At 45.7% G+C, this 25608-nt stretch overlaps 2 protein-coding genes across 7 annotated transcripts in view; one reads left to right on the top strand and one right to left on the bottom strand.

Moving 5' to 3' along the window:
• Window positions 1-10238, bottom strand: part of IAPP (islet amyloid polypeptide) — a 37847-nt gene extending 27609 nt beyond the window's left edge. The window contains exon 1 of the mRNA XM_082239357.1: window positions 10219-10238. The gene's annotated coding sequence lies outside the window, so the exon portion shown is untranslated. The remainder of the gene's footprint in view (window positions 1-10218) is intronic.
• The window catches only part of SLCO1A2 (solute carrier organic anion transporter family member 1A2), a 36207-nt gene that overhangs the window by 8193 nt on the left and 2406 nt on the right, over window positions 1-25608 (top strand). For 3 of the 6 annotated variants that reach the window (XM_082238881.1, XM_082238880.1, XM_082238879.1), the window contains exons 2-14: window positions 2016-2123; window positions 5196-5337; window positions 6312-6444; window positions 8077-8183; window positions 10267-10413; window positions 12671-12769; window positions 14681-14914; window positions 16244-16408; window positions 16620-16815; window positions 20398-20563; window positions 21477-21646; window positions 22923-22987; window positions 24567-24684. In XM_082238881.1, the coding sequence (XP_082095007.1) occupies window positions 2076-2123; window positions 5196-5337; window positions 6312-6444; window positions 8077-8183; window positions 10267-10413; window positions 12671-12769; window positions 14681-14914; window positions 16244-16408; window positions 16620-16815; window positions 20398-20563; window positions 21477-21646; window positions 22923-22987; window positions 24567-24684 (1790 nt within the window). In that variant the 5' untranslated portion in view covers window positions 2016-2075. The other 3 variants (XM_082238884.1, XM_082238883.1, XM_082238882.1) reach the window with 3 other exon arrangements.

The following is a 25608-nucleotide window of genomic DNA, read 5'->3' as shown; positions in this document are numbered from 1 at the left end:
GTGGAAGCAGGCAGCAGGAGGAGAGGAACTGGAGGTCTCCTTGGGCAAGCAAAACTCTGCCTTCACAGTGTGAGATGCAACCCAGCCTGACCTAGAGATGCTGGAGACCTTGAACTTGAGACCCTCTGCTATGAATCCAGTTACAGATAGGTAGCCGTGTTGGTCTGCCATAGTCAAAATAAAAAAATTCCTTCCAGTAGCACCTTAAAGACCAACTGAGTTAGTTCTTGGTATGAGCTTTCGTGTGTATCTGAAGAAGTGTGCATGCACACGAAAGCTCATACCAAGAACTAACTCAGTTGGTCTTTAAGGTGCTACTGGAAGGAATTTTTTTATTTCTGCTATGAAGTTATTTGTTACCACCAGATTTCAAAGTGTCTGAATTATTGCACATCACCGAAGTGCATCTGGGGAATGTGGCATGCACAATGCAACATTCTTTCCCAACACATGCATTGCGGTATCATGGCATTTTATGATTGGTTGTGATCTCATGTTGTTTGCTCATAATCTCGTTGTTTCAAACTAAGAAAACATTTTCAAAAATCATTGGATCAGGGCTCACAATGCTTTGAAGAATTATGAAACTACAAGAGTTGACTTATGAATGTGCTAGTTTTTGAGTGGCATCATTAATCAATGGGTTGTCGCTGATGCTAGTGGCACTCAGAGTAGATCTATGGAAATAAATGGATATGGTCAACTTAGGTTCATTATTTTCAGTAGATCTCCTTTGAGTAGTTGGATATAACCCAACATGTTTAGCTATATATCTCTATTTCCCTATATTGTCATATTCAGGAATAATGATTTGATTAGTTTACTCAAAGGATCATTTTACTCCATATGTGTCCACACAATCACTTTGATCTGCAGAATTGGCACTTTCCCAAGTGAGGCCCTGAGGACTGGCTGTCTTCCTTTGTAGCTTATAAAAGCAAACCAACATTGGTGGCTGCCCTTTTTTTACTACAATAAATAGTTCTGGTATGATTCCTTCCAGCTGGAAGAGAGTAGTAGTAGTCATGCCCATTTTTAAAAAAGAGTCAAGCCAATGACCAAGGAAATTATAGACCTATCAGCTTGCTGTCAATTATGGGTATTTATGCATGAACCAAGATCAATAGTTTCTCTGTGTCCTACGTACATCAGGTGTGCCTAAGAGCCCAATGCTATGCATGTTTTCAGACGTCAGTCCTATTGATTTCACTGCAGATTATTTCCAGGTAGGTAAACTGAAAGCACCATGCATCCATAAGCAGTTACCTGTACTATGCAAGCTGTCTGACAGATGAGTCCCTGTTGCTTATCAGGAGGGAAGAGGTGGCAGGGAGGTCATCACAGTGCAAACACACTGGCGGGAGCATTGGATTGGCTTTAATAATAATAATAATAATAATAATAATAATAATAATAATAATAATTTATATCCCGCCTTCCCCAGCCGAAGCCGGGCTCAGGGCAGCTAACAACAATAAAATAGTACAACATTCTAAAAACATTTCATTATAAAAATTAATTAAAATCAAATTGATGGCAACCATTAAGCTAAAATTCTGTGAAGATTGCCAAAGGAGGGAGTCAGGCTGCACCCTGGCCAAAGCCCTGGTGGAACAGCTCTGTCTTGCAGGCCCTGCGGAAAGATGTCAAGTCCCGCAGGGCCCTAGTTTCTTGTGACAGAGCATTCCACCAGATTGGAGCCGCAGCCGAGAAGGCCCTGGCTCTAGTTGAGGCCAGCCTAACTTCTCTGAGGCCTGAGACCTTGAGAATGTTTTTATTTGAAGACCGTAGGTTCCTCTGTGGGACATACCAGGAGATGGGTTTGCACCTCGCTGACTTCCCTGCCACCTCATCCCACCCAGTAAACAATAGCTACCAACATGCAGGAAATGTAGTTTATTAGCTGTGTACCCCACCACCCTACCCGCAAGCTATTTTTGCATAATACTCTATAGTATTTTTAAACTTAGTTTTGTTATGACCAGTACACTTCTTTTCATCTTTTCCTTTTAAAGGATGCTGGGAAAGATACAAATAACCACAAGGAAGATTCTGCAGCCAATTCAAAAAGCACAATGAAAGGAGCTAAGGAGCCATCTATATTCTGTATGAGCAAGCTGAAGGTAAGAAAAATGCTATGACTCTTTTGTTGCAGATGGATCTGTGCAGACCCCTTGGGAAAGTTGTTGAGCACCTAAGAAGGTTGGTTGACTTTCCTTTTAATCCTGTAAATTAATGAATACTGACTTTTGAGTTTCCGCCTCCTTTGCAAAGGAGAGATGCCCCTTGTGTAATTTACACACAAATGGTTGTGTGACCATTATCCAAATACCTGAGCACATAGGAATTGGAACCGACGGCATGTTAAAGGGGAGAAAAGCAGACGTCTGTTATCTGCCCTCCTATCTCAATTAAGCAGCATGAAGCAGAACAGTCAGTGTGGGCTAGATAATCCAAGAAAACTTGCAGTACTCAACCCAAGGATTCTAATTTAAGATACTCATTAACAATTCAAGAGCAAAGCAAGCAAAGAAAATGGTAATTGTATTAACATAAATCAAGCAGTATTTGCTAACCAGCCCTTACATTGGATAGGTAAAGGTAAAGGGACCCCTGACCATTAGGTCCAGTCACGGATGACTCTGGGGTTGCAGCGCTTATCTCGCTTTATTGGCCAAGGGAGCCGGCGTACAGCTTCCAGGTCATGTGGCCAGCATGACTAAGCCGCTTCTTGCAAACCAGAGCAGCGCACAGAAACGCCGTTTACCTTCCCGCCGGAGCGGTACCTATTTATCTACTTGCACTTTGACATGCTTTCGAACTGCTAGGTTGGCAGGAGCAGGGACCAAGCAACGGGAGCTCACCCTGTCGGGGGATTCAAACTGCCGACCTTCTGATCAGCAAGCCCTAGGCTCTGTGGTTTAGACCACAGCGCCACCCACGTCCACCCACATACATTGGATAGATCAGGAATGAGGAACTCTTCTCAACCAAGGGCCACATTCTCTGATGGGTAACTTTCCCATGAGCCACATGCTGAGTGTGGGCAGGGCCAGAGGCAAAAGTTGGTGGAACCTTGGCTGTGGTTCTTCTTACTTTATATGGTAAGGTAAAGGTAAAGGTACCCCTGCCCGTACGGGCCAGTCGTGTCCAACTCTAGGGTTGTGCGCCCATCTCACTTAAGAGGCTGGGGGCCAGCGCTGTCCGGAGACACTTCCGGGTCACGTGGCCAGCGTGACGAAGCTGCTCTGGCGAGCTGGCACCAGCGCAGCACATGGAAACGCCGTTTACCTTGCCGCTATAAAGCAGTACCTATTTATCTACTTGCACTTAAGGGTGCTTTTGAACTGCAGGTGGGCAGGCGCTGGGACCGAACGACGGGAGCGCACCCCACCACGGGGATTCGAACCGCCGACCATGCGATCGGCAAGCCCTAGGCGCTGAGGTTTTACCCACAGCGCCACCCGCGTCCCTTTATATGGTAGTCTGATCCCATTGGGACCAATGGGGTGGAAGGCAGGGAATAGATGGAGCCAGAACCAATTGTAGATGGAGCCACCTCAACCTAGTGTTGCCTGTCTCCTTTACATGGTGCAAGACTGAAGCCAAGATTATGCCTGCCCAAGACTGGTTGTAAGTAAGACGGCAGGTCGGCACAGGCTGGATTTACTTGTGTAGTATAAAAGTTGGGCTTCTAACCATTTGTGTCCATAAGCCTTAGCTCATCTTTTAACCCCCCCTTTATCCTTTAATTTGTTTATATGAGAAAACCAAAGGAAGGAGCAAAGACCACAGTTTATCCGGTTTCCTTAAGGGCACCGCTTCTCGAGATTTAAGTGCTTGGCATCGACTCCATAGGCATGGGATAACGGAAGAGAAGGACAGCCAACTGAATTGCATTCTGGGTGTCAGGTTTATGGTCTGTCTGTGGTCCCAAGCAGAACTAATGGGATTAAGCCTTATCAGTATTGGATTTCCATGGCCTCTTTAAGTCTTGGGATTAAACATGACACTGTTGTTTCTCACTTTGTGTCAAGTAGATCCAGGGTCCTTCTCAGTGTCCTATTAGGGAGGACAGGAAAGGGGGCAATATAACACAGAGAGAAAGGGTCAGTCAGAGGCAGAGAGAAGAAGAGGTAATTTTGCATGCCCACATGGAAGGGGCAATCACACACATGGGGAATGAAGCAATCACATACCAAGAAAGGGGCAATTTCACATACGCCTATGGAAATTGTTCACATGCACAGAGAAAAGGGCAATTACATACACATGCACACTCACAGAGCTTGCCAGCTGTCAGGAGCCGGAGTCAGGAGCAGGTCAGCAATAAAGCCACTGCTGTCAGTGAAGTTAACTTTTTATTCAAAGAGACACTGTGGTCACAGCAACTCTTTTGCCTCAAGGAGACAGTTGCAAGAACAGAAGGACCACACCTTCCCAGCACTCTCGAAGGCTCCTCCTCCTCAGGCTTTGTCGCCTTGTCTCTCTTTGCTCTCGTCTTCTGGTTCTGGGAGACCCGGGAGGAGGTGAGCTGGTCACACCAGGAGGGGGAGATTCCCTGGCCTCTTCAGCAGTGTGCCTCCTCTCTGCCTCTTGACCCACCTCTACTTCTGCCTCTGATTCTGAACTGCTCTCTGCCATAGCCTCTTCCTCCTCACTAAACCCTGTTGCCTCTTCAACTTCTAACATCTCCTCCTCCCAGTCTGCTCCCTCTTCTCCCTCTGGCCACTCATTGTCTGCTCCTGGCTCTAAGCCCTTCTTCCCCTGAGGGTTCCCCAGCTGGTGCCTCCCACCACTCCTTTGCATCATCCAGCCCATGACATTGACCATCAAGATTTGCAAGTGTTGCTAGACTTGTGTGTGCATATGCCTAACCCCATTCCATTTGGCTACGATTGGATGGAGTCAAGAGGTGGAGCATGTGAATATTCTTGCACCTCTCCATACCTTTCCACCCTAAATTACAGGATAACATTTACGCCAGCCCTTCGTTTTGCAATTTCAAGAGCTTGACGATCTTTGAATCCACCTAACAAGGTCCCTTTGACCAAACTGCGGGAGGCAGTGGAAGACAGAAGTGCCTGGCGTTCTCTGGTCCATGGGGTCACGAAGAGTCGGACACGACTAAACGACTAAACAACAACAACAAGGTCCTATTGTTGATTTAATGAGTTCTCCACATTCTCTTCTAGGTCTTTCTGGTGTCGCTATCTTTTGCTTATCTTGCCAAGACCATGTCTGGGGCTTACATGAACAGCATGCTCACACAGATTGAACGCCGTTTCAACATCCCTGCCTCGTTGGTTGGTGTGATAAATGGAAGCTTTGAAATGGGTATGCAAGTGAAAAGGTTGATGAGAATTCAACCATAGCTTAACAGGCATGTCTTAATGCATAGAACGACCAATCCAGGAATAGTGGACATCCTTAAAACCTGGCAAGGTCCACATCCCTTCTGTTGTAATCTGTTGAGGGTCACATGCCTTTGATTGGTAGAATCAGAGCAATGATAGGTGGAGCTAGAGACAAAAATGTTCTGAACTATCTAGAATAAAGAACACTCTGCTTTTATCTTCGCCATGGCTACCTTGAATTCCCAAACTTACGCAAGTCTTTACAGAAGTAAACCCCATTGAGAATGATGGGGGATCACTCTCAAAAGTATATGCAGGGTATATAAAAAGATTAGTACAACAGACCAATAGAGCTACTGTTCTAGAAAAGAAATGAAAGCTCACTTTAGTGAGCTACATGCTAGGATGGTGATGCTAGCAACTCAGAAAAGCCCAACCCTGAACTGAATTGAGACAATTTGGGATGAATCCAGATCAGGTTGAAGAAAGTCTGGATTGTTCTGGAGCAGTTTGGATTGACCCAAATCGATCCAGAGTGATTGGTAGCTCAAAACACTCTCTTCGAGAGCCAGACAGGTTGTCACCAAATTGTTATAAAGCGTGAGAATAACGCCTTATTAGGAGAACACTATTAGCTCATTCAATGGCTAGTAGCCACGATTGCTATGTTCTTCAAACACAGTCTAAGGCAGTATGCTTCTGAATATGAATAACTGGAGACTGCAGGAGGGGAAAGTGCACTTGCTCTTGGGTCCTGCTTGCACACAAGAAACAGAATCCCCATCCTGGACCCAACAAGATTGTGGAGGCAACTTCAAGGGGGACGATTGAATGAGGTGTTTAGGGCAGCCAAATAGCTTGGACTGCCTTTGCCTAACTCTCCTACTGAGACTCATGGGACTGAAGAGTGAATAACTTTGGACGGATGATAGTCTATGTTCTCTATTTCCACAGGCAACTTGCTGGTGATACCCTTTGTGAGCTACTTGGGATCAAAACTCCACAGACCACGCATGATCGCCATTGGTTGCATAGTTATGGGTTTCGGATGTTTTCTGATAGCACTACCTCATTTCTTGATGGGAAGGTAAATCCCATTACTCATACTTCCGAGGTATACCTGTCTATGTGCTCCTGTTGGAACCTTGGGCTCTTCTCCTTGAAATAACATTGAATATGCAACCCCACCCCATTTATCCCATGCACACCTGAACATCAAATTAAAGAGGAAGAATTAAGAAATAAATCTGCAGAAACAGTTAGTAAGGGGCCTCTGATTAATAAGATTTTAATTGTAATATCAGTGTTTTGATGCTGGGAGAGTTGTATGTATATGTATAAAATCAGTGTAAACATTTAAGAAATACATTTGCAGACGTTATTAGAAAAGTATCTTTAATACGAGTTTTTTTTGGGGGGGGGAGTTGTATGCTTGTTGGTATCCGTCTCTCTTGAGAGCAATGGATTGCGCTCCCTGGGTTGAAGACAAACAGCTACGGAATCACAGCAGCTGCTGTGGTTGCAGAGACTGGTAACTCACCACTGCTGCCTCCCATCTTCTTTTTGCTGCATTAGCAGCACAGAAGCAGTTTGATCATGGAAGCAGAGAGAATGAACAATGTCCCAGAACGCAGCACATCACAAGAGAAAATACCGTATTGGCCTGAATATAACCCTCACATTGTTTTTTTCCAAATTCCGACTGTGAAAAGTTAAAGTGCGGCTTATATTCAGAACCGAGCTCTGCACGCACACCTTCCGGCCCTACCGCCCTGAACAGGGGACGGGGCAGCTTGGGGAGGTAGTGCCAGGAAGCAGCGGCACAGCGTGGTCGGAACCAAGCACTGGTGCTGGCTTGGGGAGCGGGGCACCAGCCACCCCCCATTCAGGGCAGTAGTGCCAGGAGGCGGGTTGCACCCACAAATAAATATTGAATTTTAAAGTTGCAGCTTATTTGTGGGTGCACCTTATATTCGGGCCAATACGGTATATGGAATGTTTGCACATAATGCAGGGAGTTGCACAGGTGGTTTCTGAAGGCTGATGCAAAAGCATGTGGAACTACCAACAGATCATTGAAGCCAACCATCCAAGGTGATATTCTCAGTTAAGGATCTTCTCAGTTTTGCACCCCCTCGATTTGGCACCCTATGGGGGTAACTGCCCATGCCATCCTAAATGCAGTGCTGGTTTTACCAGATAGGTTTCCTGGAAGATGGGCACCTGAACATAGCTGATCAGTAAATCCAGGGCTTTATTTTCTTAAAAAATGTTTAGGGGTCCTCTCATTTTGACTCAAGAAAACCACCATTTTATAGTTCAAATCGGGGAAAAATAAATACAGTAAATGGACAAAAGTACAAAGATTCACAAAATGTTTAGGGGTATGCGTCCCCCCGCGTCCCCCCAGAGAAAAGTACTGAGTAAATCTATATAAAAGGATGCTACTCTCATCACCCATAACTACTGATCTGTTTCTGTAATGTGTAGCCACAAGAACACTGGAAGCTACCTTACACTCAGTCAGAACACTGGTCTATTTAGCTCAGTATTATCTATTCATGACTGGCAGGAACTCTCCAGGGTCTGAGACAGAGAATCTCTCCCTACCAGACCTAGAGACACCAGGGAATGAACCTGGGACCTTCTGCATGCAAAACAAATGGTCTGCAAAGGAGCCACACTCATTTCATGTGTACATTTTATTCTGACTCCACAGGTACCGCTATGAAAACTCTCTTTCTGTATCTGAAAATTCTTCAACCATAGCTGTTTGCCTTGCAAATCATAGCCAGTTTTCCATGGCGACAGAACAATCCTCAGAAGGTGAGGTTCCTTCCTAGATTCATTTCTCACTGTCTTTCTTTCTACTGTACAGTGGAACCTCAGGTTAAGTACTTAATTCGTTCTGGAGGTCCGTACTTAACCTGAAACTGTTCTTAACCTGAAGCACCACTTTAGCTAATGGGGCCTCCTGCTGCTGCCGCACCGCCGCCACACGATTTCTGTTCTCATCCTGAAGCAAAGTTCTTAACCTGAATAATTATTTCTGGGTTAGCGAAGTCTGTAACCTGAAGCGTATGTAACCTGAAGCATATGTAATCCAAGTTACCACTGTATTGCCTTTGTAGATGCCAGCTTTTCTTATGTTTTTGTCGTGTTTTTGATGCCTACTCCACCTGTGTCTAGGGATGGCCAAATCTGCCATTTTGAGTTTCTCTCGTTTTCTCCAGCTTTTTCCAGTCTTCAGCTGAGCTCTCCACATTTCTACATCCATTTGCTTTTTTTAATTTAAAAAAAAATGTTCTCATGAGAATCCAGCATTTTTCTGCTAATTTCTCCTGCTATACATCCACATGTTTGTGCACAATTTTGCCTAATGTATACATTTTGGGCAAGCCATTTCCCCTAAAATAATGCATTGTTGTATGTTATAGTCACTGATGTATGCATTTATAGGCAGACCTTACCACAGTAAATGCATTTTTGAACATATCACTTGGCTGGAAAACTGCCCTGCAAAATTCAGTCTATTGTTTCAGAAAATGCGAATTTGGTTAGGTCGACTTTAAATGAGAACTGAATCATCTACCTTCCTGTGTGACTGGTGGCTGAGAGTTGGAATGGGTGTGGGAACAGACAGTGCCATAGCACCAGCACATATATTTTCTTTGTGTGTGATTCAGCAGCTCCACTGCAGGGCTCAGGATATTTTGCTGCCTGAAGATTTAACCCCATAAAATAACTCAGACACTCCAAGTGTTCTATTTTTTAGGGACAGTCCTGGCTTTACCAGAAGCCATCCCATTTTCTGATTTGATCCTGGAATGTGCAGGTTTTCCTTAGAACGTCCCTATTTTCATCGGAGAAATGTTGGAGGGTATGGAGTTATGCAACCCCTGAGCCAAGGAGATAATTATACAACCTTTAGAAGCTATTTGAAGGGAGTTTTTTAAAAAAAATTAATGTTTAAAGCTTTGTTATGTTTTTATATATGTTGGAAGCCACCCAGAGTGGCTGAGGGCAACACAGTCAGATGGGCAGGGTATATATATATATATATATATATATATATATATATATATATAATTATTATCATGGAATAGAACGTCCCTATTTTCATTGGAGAAATGTTGGAGGGTATGCTAAGCCAATGGAAGCCAGATTGGCAGTGACCTCCTTAGGAGAGAGATGGAGAAATTGTGGCTTCAAGATGCTCCTGCGCTCCAACTGCCACCAGCCACAGTCAGCATGGTCACTGGTAGTAGTGGTAATAATAATAATAATAATAATAATAATAATAATAATAATAATAATAAATTATTTATACTCCACCCATCTGGCTGAGTTTTCCCAGCCACTCTGGGTGGCTTCCAACAGAACACTAAAATACAATAACCTATTAAACATTAAAAGCTTCCCTAAACAGGGCTGCCTTCAGATGTCTTTTAAAAATAGGATAGCTGCTTATTTCCTTGATATCTGATGGGAGGGCGTTCCACAGGGTGGGAGCCACTACCAAGAAGTCCCTCTACCTGGTTCCCTGTAACCTTGCAATTAGGGAACCGCCAGAAGGCCCTCAGTGCTGGATCTCAGTGTCCAGGCTGAACGATGGGGGTGGAGACACTCCTTCAGGTATACAGGTAAGAGATGATGGAAGTCCAGCAACATTCTGGGAGGCCACAGGTTCTTTGCTTCTGCCCTAGCACAAAAGGGAATGGGGGAAGTAAAACAATATGCACAACAATGCACAATCAGCTGATTTAACTTCTGAATTCAGGGACAGGAATGACAGGAACGAGTCACCTTGCCACGAGCATCTGGTTACGGATGAATGGGGAGCATTAAAGTATTTCATTACCGGCAAAAATCCTCCATGGAGATTTTCCTTTCTTTCTTTTATGCCCAGAATGTCGAAAACAGGCTGGATCCTTGATGTGGGTTTTTGTGCTGGTGGGAAACATCATCCGGGGAGTTGGTGAAACTCCCATCGCTCCTTTGGGGATTTCGTATGTTGAGGATTTCGCAAGGACAGAAAACTCTCCTTTCTACATCGGTAAACCTGAAAAAGACCCTTCCTCAGTACTGTGTCTTGGATTTAAAAATCAAACCAAGCTCTTAGATACACTTGGACCACATGCACGGCATACATTTTAAGCACAAAGACGATGCTTTAAGCAACCATAAAAGGTAAAGGTACCCCTGCCCGTACGGGCCAGTCTTGACAGACTCTAGGGTTGTGCGCTCATCTCACTCTATAGGCCAGGAGCCAGCGCTGTCTGCAGACACTTCCGGGTCACGTGGCCAGCATGACAAGCTGCATCTGGCAAGCCAGCGCAGCACATGGAACGCCGTTTACCTTCCCGCTGGTAAGCGGTCCCTATTTATCTACTTGCACTTTGACGTGCTTTCGAACTGCTAGGTTGGCAGGAGCAGGGACCGAGCAATGGGAGCTCACCCCGCCGCGGGGATTCGAACCGCCGACCATGCGATCGGCAAGTCCTAGGCGCTGAGGTTTTACCCACAGCGCCACCCGCATCCCTTAAGCAACCATAGCTTCCCCCAAAGAATTCTGGGAGCTGTGGTTTGTCAAGGATGCTGAGTGTTGTTAGGAGACCCCTATTCGCCTCACAGAGTTTCCAGAGGAGTTGAACCAATCCCTCTTCCAAGGGATCTCTGGGAACCGTAGCTCTGTGAGGAGAACAGGGGTTGCCTAACAACTCCCAGCACCCTACAGTTCCCAGAATTATTTGGGTGAAGCTTAATGGACGCGGGTGGCGCTGTGGGTTAAACCACAGAGCCTAGCATTTGCCGATCAGAAGGTCAGCTGTTCGAATCCCCATGACGGGGTGAGCTCCCATTGCTCGGTCCCTGCTCATGCCAACCTAGCAGTTCGAAAGCACATCAACGTGCAAGTAGATAAATAGGTACTGCTCTGGCGGGAAGGTAAATGGCGTTTCTGTGCGCTGCTCTGGTTCGCCAGAAGCGTCTTAGTCATGCTGGCCACATGACCCGGAAGCTGTATGCCGGCTCCCTTGGTCAGTAAAACAAGATGAGCGCCAGAACCCCAGAGTTGGCCCCAACTGGACCTAATGGTCAGAGGTCCCTTTACCTTTACGGCTGCTTAAAGTGGCATTAAAGAGCTTTATGGTGTGAATTGGTTTCTTCCATAGAATCATTCTGGCTTTGGATCAAAAGGGAGACTACAAATGCCTTAGAAAAAGTACGTTTTGGGGGATGCTCATGGTGCCGTCCTCTGCATATTTATTCAGAAGGCAAATCCCACTCAGTGGAAGTTGATCATTTGGAACAAATGAAGATATACCTCTTTACCCTGGCTTTTAATGCTTGAAGTTGCCATGACCTACTTCATTTTTATCAGTGTTAAGTTGTGTTTTAATGGTGTAACTTGCCCTGGGACCTTAAGGCGAACAGAGGGCAATAAATAAACGAATAAAGAATACATAAATGTTGGAGCCATGGATGGTGCTTTCCAGCAGATAATGTATGCCACAGATTCTGTGTCGCTTCCATCTCCCAATAGCCAGCCAGTATTCTGTGCACGTTGAGCACGGTTCCAGACTGATATATATACAGAGTCAAGAGTGGATTTCAAGCTCTTTATTCAGCTCATAGCGGTGAGGAGGAATGAAAGTTCCCCCAGTATGTCTGCTTTATATACATTATTTAAACAATGGGCCCCACGTGTTTGGCTAATTCCGGGATTCACCTGTAGGCCAATCAGGTTGCAGATTCACTTCCGCCTGGAGCTGGATTGGGTGGCTCCTGTAGACCAATTAGACTGCTGCATTCTGGATCCTATTGTTCTAGGACCAATCAGACTGCTGCATTCTGGATCCTATTGTTCTAGGACCAATCAGACTGCTGCATTCTGAATCCTATTGTTCTAAGACCAATCAGGCTGCTGCATTCTGAATCCTATTGTTCTAGGACCAATCAGACTGCTGCATTTTGGATCCTATTCAACTCAGTACATAACACAGACAAACCTTCGGGTTCCCCCCTTAAGATTGCTTTTGCACTTCTAACCTTTGGGTTCCTTCCTGCAGTTGCCTCCATTTTGTGCTTCTCCCCCTCTTTTGACTATGTAAGGATAATGAGTTCACTTTTAATACAGATGATGATGGGGCCTGGAGGTCTATTTTATGCTTCAGTGCATTGCTATTCTAAAAAAAAAACAGTCCTTGAGAGGTTGAGGACAGGAAGCCAAACAAATGTTGGAGAAGAAGCTGTGTGAAATATGACAATAACTTGTTTTTTATATATTCTTCTGCCTCTCCCTCTGCTGCTAGGCTGCCTGCAGATAGCAACTGTCTTGGGCCCTCTGTTTGGTCTACTGATAGGCTCCTACTGTGCCAAGCTATATGTGGATGTTGGTTTTGTAGACCCAGGTAATGCAATGGAAATGGTCAAAACCCATAAGGGCTACTCCTGTTTCATGCTTCTTAGGGGCGGGATACCTGGATGGCATCTAGTTCGGGAGGGACAAATCTCTCAATTTCAGATTCTCATTTTTAGGAAGTTCAATTCACCCCATTCCTCACACAGGTGCAAAGGTGTTTTGTTTTTTTTTAAGTTGCCTTAAAATTTGTGGACATTTATCCAAAGATATGCATTGCTGATGCAATTTTGCCTGGAGTATGCATTTTTTATAAAAGTTTTTATTTATACTTTTCAAATTTCATTTTACAATCATTTTAACATTTCAAAGTTTGACTTCCTTCCCCCTCTTTCTGCGGTTCCTTAAATTTATTTTTTAAATATTTTCTGCATATCCAAATTCATTTAATTTGCTCATTTAATTATCTACTTTAAATATGTACTCTTACGAAACTGCAGGTTATTACAATAATCCTGCCAATGTTTTTATCTGTTTGCAATTTATCTGTAAAGATTCAATAAACCATGTCCATTCGTTTATAAAAAGTTTGTTATCTTGATTTCTTATTCTTCCGGTAAGTTTCGCCATTTCTACATATTACATAAGTTTTTGTATCCATTCTTCCTTTGCTGGGATTTCAGCTTCTTTCCATTTTTTGGGTGAGTAGCATTCTTGCTGCTGTAATAGCATACATAAATTTCTATAAAATTTAGGTAGTTGTGTCCCTGAAATTCCCAAAAGAAAAGCTTCTTCTTCTTCTTCTTCTTTTACAAAGGTTATTTTGAACATCCTTTTCAATTCATTATATATAATGGAGTATGCATTTTTGCAAGGAAAAAAAAGTACATGTTTTTCGATTGGCAAATTGCAACGCAAAATATGGGAAAGGAAGGATTTTGAAGGCGATCTGTATTTTGGTTTGCACATTGGTTTGGGAAGTGTGCATTTTCCCTTCATCCCTACATCCTTCCCCATTCTGCTTTGCTCCAAGCACTAGCCAGCAGAACCCAGTCTCTTGAATCTGGTTTCCAGATGTCCCAGGTCAAGGGGTTCAGCTGTAGGTAATTTTTAAAATACATGCAAATGTTCTAACCATATGCAATGGTTCTTAATTTTTTCACATATGGAACGGCTTAACTGGTTTTATAGATGCAATAGTATTATTTCTGCTTTTATTATATTGCAAAACCGCTTTGAGGTGCTTCATTCAGACCTTGTGTCCTTGTGCCCTGGTCCAGGACAGCGACTAACTTCTACTTTTTGAAACTTGTAGCATCTGCTCAAGTTTACCACTTATGCCTTAAAAAAAAATCATAGACTTGTAGAGGTGGAAGTAATCTCAAGGATCATCTAGTCCATGGGTAAGGCCTGGAGGCCGGATCTGGCCCAATTGCCTTCTAAATCTGGCCCACAGATGGTCCGAGAATCAGCGTGTTTTTACATGAGTAGAATGTGTCCTTTTATTTAAAGTGCATCTCTGGGTTATTTGTGGGGCCTGCCTGGTGTTTTTATATGAGTAGAATATGTGCTTTTATTTAAAATGCATCTCTGGGTTATTTGTGGGGCATAGGAATTTGTTGATTCCCCCCCCCCCAAAAAAAATAGTCCGGCCCTCCACAAGGTCTGACGGACAGTGGACCGGCCCCCTGCTGAAAAAGTTTGCTGACCCCTGATCTATTCCAACCCCCTGCAATGCAGGAATCTCAGCTAAAGCATCCATGACAGCTAGCTATGAATGCCATTCCTAACAAGTGTTTATAAAGGCATCTTTTTATTTCTTTCCAGAAATGCAGTGTTCACATTTGAAAGTAACCCTGCTTATTGCAATCAAACAAGCAAGAAGGGGAGAATCTACCACTGAGAATGATGGCTACCTTGGCGCTACTAATACAGTCCTCTCCATTAATCTCTTTCTCTCCAGAGGATGTGACTTTGAGCCTCCTTGATGCTCGCTGGGTCGGGGCCTGGTGGCTGGGGGTCTTGATCTGTGCCGCCGTGAGCTTCATCGTCGCCATCCCTTTCTGCTTCCTGCCCAAGTCTCTTCCGAAGGAAGGAGAGGAAAACAGTGCCGAGTTAAACACAAAGGGCAACAAAACTTTGCTACCAGCAGAAAACACAGCTCATGTCAGCACAACAATTCGAGAAATTGCTAAAGGTGAACGGATTTTTTTAAAAACCCTTTCCCCGCCAATGTTTTGTAATACAGTCATACCTTGGGTTAAATGTGCTTCAGGTTGAGCATTTTCAGGTTACGCTCTGCAGCGACCTGGAAGTAACGGAACGCGTTACTTCCGGGTTTCGCCGCTTGCGCATCCGCAGACGCTCAAAATGACATCACACGCATGCACGGAAGCAGCAAATCGTGACCCGTGCATGCGCAGACATGCGGACGCGGGTTGCGTTCGCTTCAGGATGCGAATGGGGCTCCGGAACGGATCCTGTTCGCATCCAGCGGTACCACTGTACTGTCGTACCTCCCCTTATGTATCCCTCTAGATACATAAATTTCGGGATGCAAACGCAGCAAACCCAGAAGTATTTTTCCGGGTTTCGCTGTGCATGCATGCACAGAAGCGCTAAACTGCACTGCCTGCATGCGCAGAAGCAGTCCTCTGGTTGCAAATTCCTCAGGATGCGGCCAGACCTCCGAAACGGATCCCGTTCGCAACCGGAGGTACCACTGTATAGTTTTATTATATATGTTTTTTAAAAAATGTTATTAAAAACACACCATAATTAAAATGCACAATAAAACAATCCCATTATAACAGTAATATATAAATGTCCATAATTAAGATTGCCCATAAAAAAAATCCACCAGCATCTTTTGTAAACAGCTTTGACAGAGCTAGCATCTGGGTACGTGCATATACAAACCTAAAATGTATTTCAAAGAGCCCAGTCCTCCATTGTGGGTAAAATAATTGTCACAGGGCCTTCTCTGTTTGCTGTTTCCAAGGTTGGTGCGGACAGTGGCTCATGGGAGGAGGGGTCTTTCCTGTGGTGGCTCCCTGCTTATGGAATTCTCTCCCTGGGCAAGCACAGCTGGCCCCATCACTGTCCGTCTTTAGACACTGGATGAAAACATTCAAATGTCTCTCGTTATTCCTTAATTTGTAAGTTTCTTTGAGACGCTTCAGTGTAAAAAGCAGTGAAATAATGTTACTACTACTAGTAGTACAGTGGTACCTCTGGTTACGTACTTAATTCATTCCAGAGGTCTGTTCTTAACCTGAAACTATTCTTAACCTGAAGTACCACTTTAGCTAATGGGGCCTTCTGCTGCTGCCGCGCCACTGCCACGCGATTTTTGTTCTCATCCTGAAGCAAAATTCTTAACCCGAGGTACTATTTATGGGTTAGCGGAGTCTGTAACCTGAAGCGTCTGTAACCCGAGGTACCACTGTAGTAGTAGTAGTAGTAGTAGTAGTAGTAGTAATAATAATGCAACTGAGACTAACTGTTCTGGTTCTTTGGTTTCTAGATTTCATCCCCTACCTGAAAAGTCTGGCTTACAATCCAGTTTATATGCTTTTTCTTTTGATCACTGTGATCCAGTTCAGCGCTTGGATTGGGATGATTACATTTATGCCAAAATATATGGAGCAGCAGTATGGGATATCTGCGGCAGATGCCATCTTTTTCATAGGTAAAATGTGTGTGTGTGTGAATGAATAATAATAATAATAAATGTTTATTTTGAATGAAGGGCTGATTATGAACTCCTACAACCATGAGCACACATGAATAGGAGGAGCCACACCTTGAAGGTAGGTTTGTTGTTCTTAAAACACTCGTGGTTCTGCAAGGGCCACGGACAGGGCCATACCTCAACCTGCTCTTTTGTGTTTTCTCTCTAGGTGTTTACAATTTACCAATTATATGTGCTGGTTATTTCTTTGGTGGCCTCATGATGAAGAAATTCAAGATAAGCACCTATAAAGCTGCCCACATTGGGTTTTGGAGTTCTATAGTGGAGTATCTCATCTACTTCTCTGCTTTTTTCATGGTCTGCAAGAATGCTAAGGTTGCCGGCTTAACCATGTCCTATGAAGGGTATGTTCTTGCTCTTACCTAAGCCTGATTTCACCCTATTGGGTGGTGCTGACTAGATTGCATAAAGACAGGGATTTTGGCAGAACCTTGCATTCGTCCCTGTTGAAATTAATTTTGTTAGTTTGGGCCCAGAACCCCAATCGGTTAAGATCATCTTGGATCCTAATTCTGTCTTCTGTGACATTAGCTCCCAGTTTGGTGTCATCTTCAAATTTGATGGACATCCTCTCAATTCCTTCATCTAAGTCATTTATAAAGAGTTGTTCTGTGGTATGCCACTTGTCACATACCGTATTTTTCGCCCATAGGGTGCACTTATTTTTTGGGGGGGGGGAATAAAGAAAAAGAATTTTATCCCCCCCCCTGAGCCTCTAAGAGCAAAGTAGCCATGACAGCGAGCAGGATGGATCCCGCTAGCTGTCCTGGCTTCGTTTTTAGCCTTGGGGCTGGGGGTCCGGGAGCGAAGGCAAGGTTGCGCAACCTCGCCATCGGTCCTGGAGCTTGCAGGGCTGGGGGCAGGGGAAGCCCGAGCTTCCCTCGACCCCAGCCCCCAGAACAGGCTGCTATCCGCAAGCCTTGGGAGCCCAGCGGGAATTCCTGCCAGGCTCTCCAGGCTTGCGGATATCTGCCCGAAGCCCAGGGCACGCTGCTCAGCACGCCCCGGGCTTCGGGGTGCAGGCTGATATCTGCAAGCCTAGGGAGCCCGGTGGGAACTCCCACCAGGCTCCCAAGGCTTGCAGATAGCTTCCTGAAGCCTGGAGAGCGAGAGGGGTTGGTGCGCACTGACCCCTCTCGCTCTCCAGGTTTCAGCGAAAGCCTGCATTCGCCCCATAGGACGCACACACATTTCCCCTTCATTTTTGGAGGGGGAAAAGTGCGTCCTATAGGGCGAAAAATACGGCAGTAATAATAATAATAATAATAATAATAATAATAATAATAATAATAATAAATTTATACCCCACCTCTCTGGCTGGGCCTCCCCAGCCACTCTGGATTGTTCCCAACAGAATATTAAAAACACGATAAAACATCAAACATGGAAAACTTCCCTAAACAGGGCTGCCTTCAGATGTGTTCTAAAAGTCAGATAGCTGTTTATTTCCTTCACATATGGTGGGAGGGCGTTCCACAGGGAGGGCACCACCACCGAGAAGGTCCTCTGCCTGGTTCCCTGTAACCTCACTTCTCACAATGAGGGACCTGCCAGAAGGCCCTCAAAGCTGGGCCTCAGTGTCCAGGCTGAACGATGGAGGTGGAGACGCTCCTTCAGGTATACTGGGCCGAAGCTGTTACCTCATTCAATCCACATTTCGCTAGCTTCCTTGCAAGAATATCATGGGGGACATGGTCAAAAGCCTTGCTGAAATCAAGATACACTATGTCCACAGCATCCCCCTGATCCACCAAGCTTGTAACTCAATAATAATAAAAAAATGATTCAGATTCAGGTATCTCTCCCAGCCCTACTTGGAGATGACAGGGATTAAAAACATAAGAAAGTAAGAATAGCCTGTTAGATCAGCATCAAGGCCAGCATCTGTTCTCACAGTGGCCAATCAGATCTCTGTACGAAGCCTGCAAATAGGATTCGAGTGCAATAGCACACTCCCCGCTGGTGGCTTCCAGCAACTGGTATCTAGAACTGTTGTTGCCTCTGACTGTGGAGGCAGTGAGCATAGCCATCATTGCCAGTAGCCATTGATAGCCGTCTCCGCCATGAATTTATCTAATCCTCTTTTAAAGGTTAGCAGTTCGAATCCCCATGACAGGGTGAGCTCCCGTTGCTCGGTCCCTGTTCCTGGCAACCTAGCAGTTCGAAAGCACGTCAAAGTGCAAGTAGATAAAGTACCTTGTCCGGCGGGAAGGTAAACGGTGTTTCCGTGCGCTGCTTTGGTTCACCAGAAGCGGCTTAGTCATGCTGGCCGCATGACCCGGAAGCTGTACGCCGGCTTCCTCGGCTAGTAAAGCGAGATGGGCGCCGCAACCCCAGAGTCGTTCGCAGCTGGTCAGGGGTCCCTTTACCTTTACCTTTTAGGTTGGTGGGAGAGTTTAACTACGTGCTATGTGTGAAAGAGTAAAAGTAAAGGTAAAGGGATGCCTGGCCATGAGGTTCAGTCGTGGCTGACTCTGGGGTTGAGGCGCTCATCTCTCTCTGACGTGCTTTTGAACTTCTAGGTTGGCAGGAGCTGCTGGGACCGAGCAACGGGAGCTCACCCCGTCGCGGGGATTCGAACCGCCGACCTTCTGATCGGCAAGTCCTAGGCTCTGTGGTTTAGACCACAGCGCCACTCGCGTCCATGTGAAAGAGTACTTTCTTTTATCTGTCCTGAAACTTCCAACATTTGACCTCATTGGATGTCATCGAGTTCTAGGGTTATGAGAGAAGGAGAAAAAACTTTCTCTATCCACCTTTCCCCATGCTATGCATCATTTTATCTGCATAAACTGGATGAATCCCAAGCCGGAATTAAGATTGCCGGAAGAAATATCAACAACCTCAGATATGCAGATGACACAACCTTGATGGCAGAAAGTGAAGAGGAATTAAAGAACCTTTTAATGAGGGTGAAAGAGGAGAGCGCAAAATATGGTCTGAAGCTCAACATCAAAAAAACGAAGATCATGGCCACTGGGCCCATCACCTCCTGGCAAATAGATGGGGAAGAAATGGAGGCAGTGAGAGATTTTACTTTCTTGGGCTCCATGATCAGTGCAGATGGTGACAGCAGTCACGAAATTAAAAGACGCCTGCTCCTTGGGAGAAAGGCGATGGCAAACCTAGACAACATCTTAAAAAGCAGAGACATCACCTTGCCAACAAAGGTCCGTATAGTAAAAGCCATGGTTTTCCCAGTAGTGATGTATGGAAGTGAGAGCTGGACCATAAAGAAGGCTGATCGCCGAAGAATTGATGCTTTTGAATTATGGTGCTGGAGGAGACTCTTGAGAGTCCCATGGACTGCAAGAAGATCAAACCTCTCCATTCTGAAGGAAATCAGCCCTGAGTGCTCACTGGAAGGACAGATCGTGAAGCTGAGGCTCCAATACTTTGGCCACCTCATGAGAAGAGAGGACTCCCTGGAAAAGACCCTGATGTTGGGAAAGATGGAGGGCACAAGGAGAAGGGGACGACAGAGAATGAGATGGTTGGATGGTGTTCTTGAAGCTACTAGCATGAGTTTGATCAAACTGCGGGAGGCAGTGGAGGACAGAAGTGCCTGGCGTGCTCTGGTCCATGGGGTCACGAAGAGTCGGACACGACTAAACGACTAAACAACAACAACAACAACAACAACAAACTTCGCCCAAAGAATCCTGGCACCTGTAGTCTGTGAAAAGGTGCTGGGAACTGTAACTCTGTGGGCTAAACTACAGTTCCCACGATTCTTTGGGGTGGTGGTGGGGAAACCACGTACTGTAATGTACGGTGTGTACGCAACTTCAGACAATCTACAAATAAACTCCTTTTGTGCTGGGTGGCTGCCGAGTTCTCCATCTCAGAGAGGGGGCTCTGGGTTTGTTTATTCATTTTTCTCATTGTTTGCAGGCTCTTTGCACACCTTTCTGGGTATTTTTCAGGCTTGAACAAGTCTCCTACATGGAAACAAACTTGTACGCGGACTGCAACCGCCATTGTGGCTGCTCCACTAAGGTGTGGGACCCTGTTTGTGGAGAAAACGGCATAGCGTACATTTCAGCATGTCTTGCAGGATGCGACATCTCAAACGGAACTGGGAAAAATACGGTAAGGCAGCACAAAACTGTCCCCCACCTCCCTCTCTCCCTCTCTCTTTCTGGTACCACCTTCTCGTCATCTCCATCCACACCCACTTTCCCCCAATGGGCTGTTTGGGCAAGGAAGATAACAATAACAATAATTTATTATTTATAGCCCGCCCATCTGGCTGGGTTTCCCCAGCCACTCTGGGCGGCTTTCAGCAAAATATTAAAATACAAGAATTCATCAAATATTAAAAAGCTTCCCTAAACAGGGCTGCCTTCAGATGTCTTCTAAAAGTCAGATAGTTCTTTATTTCTTTGACATCTGGTGGGAGGGCATTCCACAGGGTGGGTGCCACTACCGAGAAGGCCCTCTGCCTGGTTCCATGTAACCTCACATCTTGCAGTGAGGGAACCACCAGAAGGCCCTTGGCGCTGGATCTCAGTGTCCAGGTTGAACGATGAGGGTGGAGATGCTCCTTCAGGTATATTGGGCTGAAGCTGTTTAGGGCTTTAAAGGTCAGTGCCAACACTTTGAATTGTGCCCAGAAACATACTGGGAGCCATGTAGGTCTTTCAAGACCGGTGTTATGTGGTCTTGGTGTCCACTCCCAGTCACCAGTCTAGCTGCCACATTCTGGATTAGTTGTAGCTTCCGGATCACCTTCAAAGCACATTGCAGTAGTCCAAGCAGGAGATAAGCAGAGCATGCACCACTCTGGCAAGACAGTCCATGGGCAGGTAGGGTCTCAGCCTGCGTACCAGATGGTAGACAGCTGCCCTGGACACAGAATTGACCTGTGCCTCCATGGGGCACCAGTCCTTCAGGGGCCCAGTTGCCCTATGCAATAGATCACTTACAGAGGTCAAGCATGTGACCAAAACGCCACAGGCTGCCCACCCTCTTCCTTAACTGATTTTCTCTTATGTTTTGGCAGGTATTTAGAAACTGCTCCTGCATTTCAGCCTTCGGAAATGACACTGCGGTCCTGGGCCAGTGCAACAGAGAGAACTGTGGCACAATGCTGCAGTACTTCCTGATTTTATCCTTAGTCTGTTGTTTAATTTATTCCTTCGGAGCCATGCCGGGTTACATGGTCCTCATAAGGTACCAACTGAAGGGAGGTGGGAATAGCAGGATATATAGGTCTTGGGAAACAGGCGAGTCCCATTTGCGACGTTGTTGACGCAGAACGGCGCATTTGTCTCCTCCTCAGAGTGTCGAAGTTTATATTTCATAGCAGATTTGGTCAGCTTAGTAAAACGATCTTCCTGCCCGCCTTCGGTTTTGGCGAATAATGCTCCGTGCAAAAGACGAGGATTTTCTGTGTGACAATGAGGAGCAAAAGCTGAAGTCCAGGTTGAAGTACCTTTCCTGTGGGAAACAGCCACACAGATGCCCTGAAGTGTGGTCACGTTATTAATACACGTGCCCTTTGGAGCGTGGGATCACACTGTGCCGAAACAGCTCCCAAGCTCTCCCCATACAAACCGTCCAAAACTTTCTGTTCATCCTCTGAGACCTTTCTTTGTGTGCCTGCTCCATGAGAGGTCTGAAGGTGGCAACACGAAAACAGGGCCTTTTCTGTAGTGGCTTCTGAAGTGGGATGCTTTCCCCAGGGAGGTCCACCTGACGCCTTCACTGTATATTTTTAGGAGCCAGACAAAAACTTTCCTCAGGCCTTTGGCTGATTTATATCCTACAGCCTTTTGAATGTGTCTGTGAAATGGGGAGGTTATTGTTTTGCTGTTTTGTTTAGCCAGTGTGGTGTAGTGGTTAAGAGCAGTAGACTCGTAATCTGGTGAACCGGGTTCGATTCCCTGCTCCTCCACATGCAGCTGCTGGGTGACCTTGGGCCAGTCACACTTCTTTGAAGTCTCTCAGCCCCATTCACCTCACAGAGTGTTTGTTGTGGGGGAGGAAGGGACAGGAGATTGTTGGCTGCTTTGAGACTCCTTTGGGTAGTGATAAAGCGGGATATCAAATCCAAACTCTTCTTCTTCGTATTTTCATGATTTTCCCTGTATTTTATTATGTGAACCACCCTGTGATCATATGGTGAATAAACTAAAAATTAAAATAAAAGCAGTTGGGCAGGGGTAGGAAACTAGATTCAGTTGGGGGGGCTGCATCCAGATGTTGCCAACCTTCCCTGAGGCCACTTTGACATATAGTTCTCATATGATTTTAATTTCATATGATGCCATAGGACTGCAGCATCAGTTTGTAGCTGGAAAGGAAGAATCTTCTGGCTGCAAAATGTGTCCCTTGCTCACATACGATTAATGGAGCGTAAGAGTTAATTGTTTGACGCTGCAGTTCAACAGCAATGTTATGCATAGCGCCTTTTCTCATTTTCATGGAAAATTCTCTTCTTCTCCAGATCCCTAAAACCCGAGGAGAAGTCATTTGGTGTGGGTCTCCACTCCCTGGCAGAAAGAGTTTTTGGTAAGGTGCTGGTTACTTTAAATTGCACTTCAAAAAGATGAGCAGGCACATCCAAAACATACATTTACAGGATTATTACATCACTTTAAACAACCATAGCTTTCCCCAAAGAATTCTGGGAGCTGTAGTTTGTTGAGGGTACTGAGAGTTGTTAGGAGACCCCTGTTCTCCACACAGAACTACAATTCCCAGAGTGTTTGAACAGTCAATTCCTCTTCCCAAGGAACTCTGGGAATTGTACCTCTGAGAGGCAAATATGGGCCTCCTAACAATTTTCAGCCGTCTTAACAAACTACAGCTCTCAGGATAGACGGATTTTAGGATATGGTAAGCCGACAAATGGATCACTTCATAAACCTAGACAGCATCTTAAAAAGCAGAGACATCACCTTGCCAACAGAGGTCCGTATAGTTAAAGCTATGGTTTTCCCAGTAGTGATGTATGGAAGTGAGAGCTGGACCATCAAGAAGGCTGATCGCCAAAGAATTGATGCTTTTGAATTATGGTGCTGGAGGAGACTCTTGAGAGTCCCATGGACTGCAAGAAGATCAAACCTCTCCATTCTGAAGAAAAACAGCCCTGAGTGCTCACTGGAAGGACAGATCCTGAAGCTGAGGCTCCAATACTTTGGCCACCTCATGAGAAGAGAAGACTCCCTGGAAAAGACCCTGATGTTGGGAAAGATGGAAGGCACAAGGAGAAGGGGATGACAGAGGACGGGGTGGTTGGATAGTGTTCTCGAAGCTACCAGCATGAGTTTGACCAAACTGCGGGAGGCAGTGGAAGACAGAAGTGCCTGGCATGCTCTGGTCCATGGGGTCACGAAGAGTCGGACACGATTAAACGACTAAACAACAACAACAACAAGCTGACAAATTATGCAGAGGTTACATTCCAGGGACCACGCCTAAAGCCAAAATTGCATCTAGTCAAAACAGACTGGGTGCAATAGCAGGTGGAACGGTCACAGTTCTCCCCCCCCCCGGATGCCCATCCCCTTTCTGCCCCTTTTGAATTTCATTATTATTCTTTTTGCTAAGCTCATAAAGCTGAATGCACACAAATTAAATGTGCTTAAATTGCGGTCTTACTGTATATGGTTCTATTTACACATATATACAGTCTAGGCAAAAGATGAAGGGGCTCACAGCATAAACATTTCAACGGATCTTGCCATAGCTTTATGGCCAGCACAGAGCAAGACATGTCTCTGTGTCTCCAGCTTCCAGAATCAACCAAAACTCTCACACACATGCAGTCCTGCTTGGCCTGTTGTTCTCCATACTAGCATGGCATGGCATCTAGCCGGGTGAAGTGGGAGCAGCACCCCCTTTGTTTCCATGGCAACAGGGCAACCTCTTTGGACATGTAAATGGCAGGACTCAGCTGGCCAACTTGGGCTGTTGTTTTTCAAAGAAACTTGTCTGACCAGTTCAATGGCCTCTTCTGTTAGGTTGTAAACCTCCTTGGTGCAGAATCATGCGCGACCCCCCAAAAAACCCACCCTATCGTAACAGTGTACTGTTTACAAAAAACCCCCAAATGACCCTTCTTGTCTTCATGTTGTATTCCATGTAGCTGGAATCCCATCACCTATTTATTTTGGAGCGATGATTGACACTACCTGTTTGAAATGGGGTACCAAGAGCTGCGGTGGTGAAGGAGCCTGCCGGATGTACGATTCTGACACATACAGGTATCGCTGGCAGATCCCTGTCTCTCTTGCTTTGTGCTATCCCTAGAATACTGTAGAGCAGCTGGGAGGGCAGCCTACACAGTAGCTTCTAGGTCAGGCTTCCTCAACCTCAGCCCTCCAGATGTTTTTGGCCTACAACTCCCATGATCCCTACCTAGCAGGACCCGGGGTCAGGGATGATGGGAACTGTAGTCTCAAAACATCTGGAGGGTTGAGGTTGAGGAAGCCTGCTCTAGGTGTTGCTGCACTTACATCTCCCATCACCCCAACCTGTGGCCATGCTGTTTGGAATTGCCTCCAACAACATCTGGAGGGGCACAGCTGCAAATGGATGCAGCTGATGCCTCTGGGTTCAGTCCAGTTTATTCTGCAGCATCACATATCAGGCTGAGTAAATGAATGAATGAATGGAGGGGTGGGAAGCCTGTGGCCTTGCCTAGATTTTGATGGACTGCAACACCCAAATCCCTGACCATTCTAGGTCTGATGGGAGCTGTACAGGCACTGCATTGATTAGGTCTGCTCCAGAGCCTTGGAAGATAGCTTTGAGGCTGCCACAGCCACTAAGTGGTGTATGTACGGCCTCGGTCCAGTATACCTGAAGGAGCGTCTCCACCCCCATCATTCTGCCCGGACGCTGAGGTCCAGCGCCGAGGGCCTTCTGGCGGTTCCCTCACTGCGAGAAGCAAAGCTACAGGGAACCAGGCAGAGGGCCTTCTCGGTAGTGGCACCCGCCCTGTGGAACACCCTTCCAGCAGATGTCAAAGCGATAAACAACTACCTGACATTCAGGAGACATCTTAAGGCAGCCCTGTTCAGGGAAGTTTTTAACGTGTGATATTTTATTGTATTTTTGGTTTTTATGGAAGCCGCCCAGAGTGGCTGGGGAGGCCCAGCCAGATGGGCGGGGTATAAATAATAAAT

This window comes from Podarcis vaucheri (genome assembly GCF_965113315.1).
Source record: "Podarcis vaucheri genome assembly, chromosome: 10".
Classification (NCBI taxonomy): Eukaryota; Metazoa; Chordata; class Lepidosauria; order Squamata; family Lacertidae; genus Podarcis; species Podarcis vaucheri.
This window is presented reverse-complemented; position numbering and strand designations above follow the sequence as displayed.